We start from the raw sequence: 6,592 nt of genomic DNA, 5'->3' as shown, positions 1-6,592 counted from the left end.
CACATCACCCGACCGAAGGCGCCCTCGATCTACAACGTCAGTGCGCGGATCCGGGCCGTAGACGACCAGATCCAGGCTGCCGGCGAGGGACCCGGCCGCCACCGGCTGAAACTACAGCCACTGCACTCGAGGAAGCACCACAGCCACTTGAAAACAAAAGGAAGGGGAGGGGAGGGCAAAGAAAAGGGAGAGAAAGGGGAGGGAGGGGAGGCCGCCGCCGCCGCCGGCGAGGAACGGGTGGCGGAGGTGCACACAGCATATTTTATATAGTAAAAATTATTGATAGTGGCATAAAGTTGTCACCTTCACACAATCATACTCTCATGCAAAGTGCAACCGAAACCACTGTATAAAGGAGCTCGATCCATCACGCACAACAGCACAATCAATTCTACGATAGAAACGTGGAACATCTGAAATAGAAAAAGGCCCGCCAAATGTGAACCTGACCTGCTGACCATACAAGCTCCTATCTAGCGAAGATTTCAGGCGCCGTTCATGAGTGGTTTCTTCATCTCCCACGCGGTCAGGTGCGAGACCTTGACGTCGGATTTCCCGTTGTTGAACACGTAGAGGCGAGCGTTCTTGCCAATGGCGAGCGACGGGTACACTCTGGAGAGGATGCAGGTCTTGCCCCCGGCTCCAAAGCTCTCAACAACGGACCGGTCGATCTGCAGATAAAATCATCATGCAAAACACCTAAGAAGAAGAAAAAGAATCGCCAAACGTGTACATGAAAACTTGTTAACTTGTGCTGGCATGCATACCAAGCTTCTCAGCGATATCTTCCCCTTTGAAATGTCCGTGTCAACAAAACCTGCAAATGTCGGCTGGTACAGGTTTGGGACGAGAGATGACCTGTGCGCGAAAGAGAAACAACGAAGCACAACGTACTCAGCGCAGCTCAGCACGAGAGAAACTCATGGCGGACCACATGCTATTTGACATGTAAACAAAGTGGTGATGCGTAATAGGACCAGTCCGGGAGATGCATGCCGGCGCGCGCACTTACTTGGTGGGGTCGGTGCACATGAGCACCACGGGCTTCTTGTTGCCCGCGGCCCTGAACACCCTGAAGAAGACCGCGGTCCTCTCCTCCCGGTCGGCGGACGCGAGCACCCACAGGCCGAACGGCCCCACGCCGCCCGTCACCCCGGCGCCCCTGGCGCCGCACAGCCGCTGCGCGTCGCTGGCGAGCGCCGGGTCCAGCGGCTCGGCCCCCGCCATGCTCGACACCTCGAAGCTCACCTCGACGTCAGCCTGCCATGCAATCCAAGTGCGTGCACGCCGAGGTTAGTTAACTGGTTAGTTGATGGTTCGCAGCCCATCGCCACGCACCGGGGAAAAAATGCCTGGATGGTAGAGTACTACGTGATAGTGCGCGCGGGTGACGGCGAACGAGGGCAAAAAGAGGTGCATGCGGTGAAATTAAAATCGGTGGGCGACGTAGAAGGCACGAACGGAAGGCGACACGGGATCAAGCAGGGAGCTGCAGCACGCTGGGCGCGCCCCGTCAACTTGTGTGTGCAGAGCACTGGCGGATAAGATAGTGAGCCAGGAGAACATGCTGCTGTTTGCAGATCAGAGGGAGCAATTTGCAGGCCGGCATCGATGGCAGTAGTGCGTGCTCTCTCCTTTTCGGTCAGTAGAAAATTCGTGCGCAGGTGAAAAAATGTTAAGTGTTAATAAGCACACCAACCTGTGCCGTTTGTAGCCCAGTGACCTCAACGTGTTCTCCTGGCTTGATTACCCTGTTCTTGAGTGTGACCGACTTGCCTCGGAGGGCCTCAACCTCCTCGATGGGCCACTGCAGCAGCTGCTTCCCGCTGGGGTCGAGCCAAACCGTCCTAGGAATCGCCTAGTATCGTTCACATAAAACATACACAAAGTTTAGCAAGAACATCAACACGTCATCGAAATATTGTGATTTGACTTAGGAACCACTGGAGTACGGAGTATGGACAATTAATCTGTAGATGAGAGTTAACATAGGCATGCATGCATGCACACGTAGATCGGCAGATGTACCTGAATCCCAGCCCACCCCTTGGCGACGTCGTCGGAGGCAGTGTCGGATTCGTTGGCCCAGCCCCAGAGGATCCGGCGCCGCTTCGCCGGGTCGTAGAACGTCTTGGACGCGTAGAAGTTACCGTAGTCGTACCGCAGGTGGTGATCGTCGCCAGCAGGGTCGTCCGGCACGTACTGCTCGGCCTTCCGGTCGTACGTGCCGACGGTGTAGTAGTCGTACCGGCGAAGGTCGAGGCTATTCTTGAGCACGTACTTCACCCGCGGGCCGGACACGGACGTCTCGAGACCCGCACGCCCGCCGTCCGCCGTCACCGGGTAGAAGTCCGGGCACTCCCACATGCCGGTGGGCGCCGAGTGCAGCGGCCGCCGCACCCGCGTCCACCGTTTGAAGTCGCGGCTCCGGTACACGTACGCCACGCCCCGCGTGCCCCTGGCCACGCTGCCGACCAGCAGCCGCCAGTGGCCGTCGGCGCGCCACGCGGTGGTCGGGTCCCGGAACTGCGTCGCGTTGATGCTGCCTTCGGGCACGATGATCGGGTTGTGCGCCGGCTTGGTCCACTTCCGGAGCAGCGGGTCGGACTTGTTCCTCGGGTAGGCCACGTTCTGGACCTGGTAGTTGACGTCCGGGCGGTTGACCCCTGTGTACATGATCGCCGGCGTGCCGTCCGGCAGCGTGGTCGCCGAGCCGGACCAGCAGCCGTACTTGTCGGACGGGATGCTGGGCTCGATCGCCGGCTCCAGCGCCACCCAGTTGATGAGGTCCTGCGACACCGAGTGCGCCCACACGATGTTGCCCCACACGGCGCCCTTGGGGTTGTATTGGTAGAAGAGATGGTACCATCCCTTGTAGTACAACGGAGCTGCAGTTTCATTAAATCGAAAAGATTCAATTCCACTTGAAGATCAGAACACCGATCGATACGGTACTTAGTATTAGGCCATTACTAGTGTTTATGGTCTTAATAAGTTTTAAGATGGATCTTACATGTGTTTATTTAACTTAAGGTCTGTTTGTGTTACGCTTGTGATCTAGATCGAATTCTAAGTATATCTTAATCGAAAATAATAAAAAAATCATGAGAGCCCCGATTGGTGGTAGTTGGTGGGTGGTGAAAGAGGAGAGAGAATCAATATAAAAATAGTATTTTATTATTTGAGATCTTATCTCAAATTTAAAAACCTGTCGTAGCAATATGAACTTTAAAATCCCCTCTAGTAATATATAAGACGAATCTTTAATGCCACCTTTTTGACTTATAACCCTTTTTACATACTACATGTGCCTTTATAATGGTATCAGACATTATGCATGGTGTTCTTTCTTGAAGGAAACTAAATTTGTTCATGGTTGACAAGTCATAAGTATGCCTACAAGTGGAGTACGAGTGTCTTCCATCTGCATGCTAAATGTTCTATAATACTGTCATAAAAGGAGTCACTGTTCTCTGCGTGCAATGAATTTTCAAGTTGCTTGGCATGTATAAAAATCACCAAGATGCGTGACAGGAAATTCAAAGGGTGGGAAAGCGACGTACCGTTGGGATCTGGCGTTGCAAAGTTTTGCCGCCGATGCAATCAGAGCGCAAAGCAGCCCACCGAGAAGATTAGAGAATGGAGTTAGAGCCAAAGCTTGGCAAGAATCTTTAAATTCGCAAAAGGTTAAGCAGAGAGACCTACTTAAAGGTGACTGTTACTACTAAATTAACGACTAGTACCGGTACAATACTTGGTCACTAGGAATTTTTAGCTTCATGAAAAAGAGCTCTGAAATTATACCTGTGTCAATTCATGGCTGCTGCCAAAGCACGGTCGATAACACTGGCAGACTCTACTAGCAAACATGAACAGAACCGAACATTTTCGTAGTAAAACAATCATGGACTAAGAGTTGAGTTGATGATTTCATTAAGTGCACGGCTCGTGATTTCTGCTGTAACCAGCATGTTTGAGCCGCCGATCATATCAATATTCTCAGTTTCTGACGTATAGCTATAAGCCTACAAGTGACGAGTAAAAAAAAACCCTGAATAAGCTTAGCCTATTATTTCAGGTGATGTTCAGTACATCATCCTTAAAACTGCCTGGTTAGTCTGCATGATCTGTGTGATTGTGTCTCCATTCTCAACAACAGAACACCATTGACGCACTATCGGCCCCTTTAAACAGCAGAATGTCCTACTACAAGCCAGCCGGCAAAATTCATCACTTGCACGTTCTAGCTCGAACAAGACAGAAAGGCAGTAGGTTTACATTACCATTGACCCAGTTCTTGGGGGGCTGGAAGTGGTACCCGGTCCTCAGCAGGGAGTCGATAATGGACGGCGGCACGGCCTCCGTCGCCGCCTCCACCTCGAGGTCGTCGTAGACAACATGCGACGCCCCGGCGAGCTGCAACAGCAGCAGCACCACCAGCCATGCCCAAGCAACCCTTCCAAGCACTCTCATTGCACTCACTTAAGCACAGAGGTAGCAAGAACAAGAAGAGAGCTGAAGGGTGTGGGCGGAAGCAGAGCAGAGGGGGGCGCTATTTATACTGCGCAGCCGAAGGCCGGAGCGCCATGCGTGCGAGGGCATGTGCTGCTCTTTTTTTTCAAGCACTGGAAGTTCAGAGCTTGGGCCATGCGTTCTCTAAATCCAGCGACGCTTGCTTTCACCCGTGGAGATCACTTATCGGATCATTGGAGGGGATCATATCTGACTTGGAAACGCCAGAAACCTGCGGTTTTTCAGTGCGTCATGACTCGATCAGGCAGTTTTTCGTTTCTGTTTTTTTTTTTATAACTATATCAGGCAGGTTTTCTGTCCGCTGCGAAATCTTGTTTTGGCCAGATATCTGTGGCGAAAATGCATATTTAGTAGCTTTTTTCCATTACAAGTGGACCCACGCACATATGCGCGCACCACGAGTGAGAGCATCCACGAGCACATGCTTAAATACTAAATGCCCTCCGGTTAGTCAATAGCTTGATTTTGAATCATACTAGATGCAGTCATACTCGGCAAATATAACTCTACATGTTCTTGTAGGTGTATGACCTAACTTATTGGTTCGTTCATCATATTTACCTATTCGTTTATTCCCTCATATGCTTTATAATTTTTTTTTCATTTGCACCTCCAGTACAAATCTCAATACAAATTAAAGATCTTGGTAAGATATACATGTTAAAGACTAGTGGAAATTTCGTATTCATCATACTCCTGTGATTTCACCACCCCACCCTATTAAGTGGTTCACTTCTATCTAACGACTTGACCCGATCGAGCTGGAGTGATTGACTCCAGCAACATCTAGTTGCATTGCCAATATGCATGCCTGCCTGTATGCTTGCTCGTGGGTCCGTTTGGCATGTAGGGACGGACATATGGTTGGAGCAGTGGAACTTGAAAGAGAGCCCCACAAACAATACTCAAGCAGGAAAATAACTTTATAGTTATTATGCATGTGAGGCGTATGCCTATTCACAGCGTGGCATGTGGCATATTATTATCCACCTTTTGTAATTTTATCACCCGTGAATTTTATGTACTCATCCTTAAATTTCATTGTTGAGACACGTGTCACGCTGTGAATACTTGACGGGGTCTAGTTTTATATATGTACAAGAACAGGTTCATAGTGTTATTTTCCACTTAAGTGTAAGACATTTCGACGCAACATAAATTTGTAAGTACTCTATCTCGTTCACTGTATGACACATTGAAAGCCACTAAAAAGATTATCCTATACACTCATGTGCTCCATGATTCGATTTCCCTATTGCAGGAATTATCCAAGTTTGTCTCAAAATGGAAACAAACCAGTAGTTATGACTGTGGGAGGTCAACTTCATATCTTCCAATTATGGACAGAAGAAGCTAGCAAGCTGCATTGCTACCATTGTATACTTTTTTTTTATAAAACAGTAGGATCGTTATATTAATTGAAAAAGAACAAAGTACATAAACAAATTACAAACCAAAAACAAAAACAAAAAAGACCGAAACAAGTTTTTCTAAAGAGACAAACCATTGATACAATAAATCCACTCTAGAAGCTTTGGCTTGATGGATAACCCGAGCAAATTACTTCTTGAAGAAGCATCAAACAGCTTGGATGGTTGGAGCAGACTCATTGAAGACCCAGTCATTCCTGATGACCAGATGCTCCAGCACATTAGGGTAATGATTTCCATTGCAAAAGGGACGGCAAGCCTTTTCCTGAAGATTCTGAAGTTCTCAGGCAGACTAAAGTTGGAATTTAAAGGAAGATGGAGCAGAATCCAACAGTTCTTTGCAAAGTTGCATTAAAGAAAAAGATTATGTCTATTCTCTTTGATATGCAAAATACAGAGATCACAAGTGTATGAAGATAGATACATGTTCTTGCATCGAAGGAGGTCCCTTTATTAAACCTATCTTTTAGAAACAACCAGAAAAAAACTTTGTGTTTCATCTGACAATAGGATTTCCAATTCCATTTGAAAATAGGATGGATTGGTCTATGGCCCATAAGAAATTTATAAGTCTTACTGGCTGAGAAGAAGGCACTTCCCCAAATATAGTTCCAGGAATCATTATGACT

The 6,592-nt window shown here is 48.5% G+C and overlaps 1 protein-coding gene across 1 annotated transcript; it reads right to left on the bottom strand.

The window, feature by feature from the left end:
• Positions 1–324: 324 nt before the first annotated feature.
• LOC133888613 (beta-fructofuranosidase, insoluble isoenzyme 2-like) lies at positions 325–4,611 on the bottom strand. Its single transcript, XM_062328918.1, has 7 exons — positions 4,284–4,611; positions 3,564–3,572; positions 2,029–2,888; positions 1,700–1,858; positions 1,013–1,260; positions 768–858; positions 325–671 (listed from the first exon to the last, which is right to left on the bottom strand). Exons 1-7 carry the CDS (start codon positions 4,471–4,473, stop codon positions 486–488), a joined length of 1,743 nt encoding a protein of 580 aa, XP_062184902.1. The 5' UTR covers positions 4,474–4,611; the 3' UTR covers positions 325–485.
• Positions 4,612–6,592: the final 1,981 nt, after the last annotated feature.

The sequence above is a fragment of the Phragmites australis genome, chromosome 13, assembly GCF_958298935.1.
Source record: "Phragmites australis chromosome 13, lpPhrAust1.1, whole genome shotgun sequence".
NCBI lineage: Eukaryota > Viridiplantae > Streptophyta > Magnoliopsida > Poales > Poaceae > Phragmites > Phragmites australis.
The sequence above is the reverse complement of the archived record's forward strand: the minus strand, read 5'-3'. Positions and strand labels throughout refer to the sequence as shown.

What these genes read in the sequence shown, in the direction of transcription:
- LOC133888613 (XM_062328918.1), bottom strand. Translation starts at nt 4,473, where the DNA reads ATGAGAGTGCTTGGAAGGGTTGCTTGGGCATGGCTGGTGGTGCTGCTG. An exon ending in ATGTGCACCGACCCCACCAA is followed by an intron (nt 859 to 1,012) that starts GTAAGTGCGCGC and finishes TTTCGCGCACAG; the next exon opens with GTCATCTCTCGTCCCAAACC. An exon ending in AGATATCGCTGAGAAGCTTG is followed by an intron (nt 672 to 767) that starts GTATGCATGCCA and finishes TTTTATCTGCAG; the next exon opens with ATCGACCGGTCCGTTGTTGA.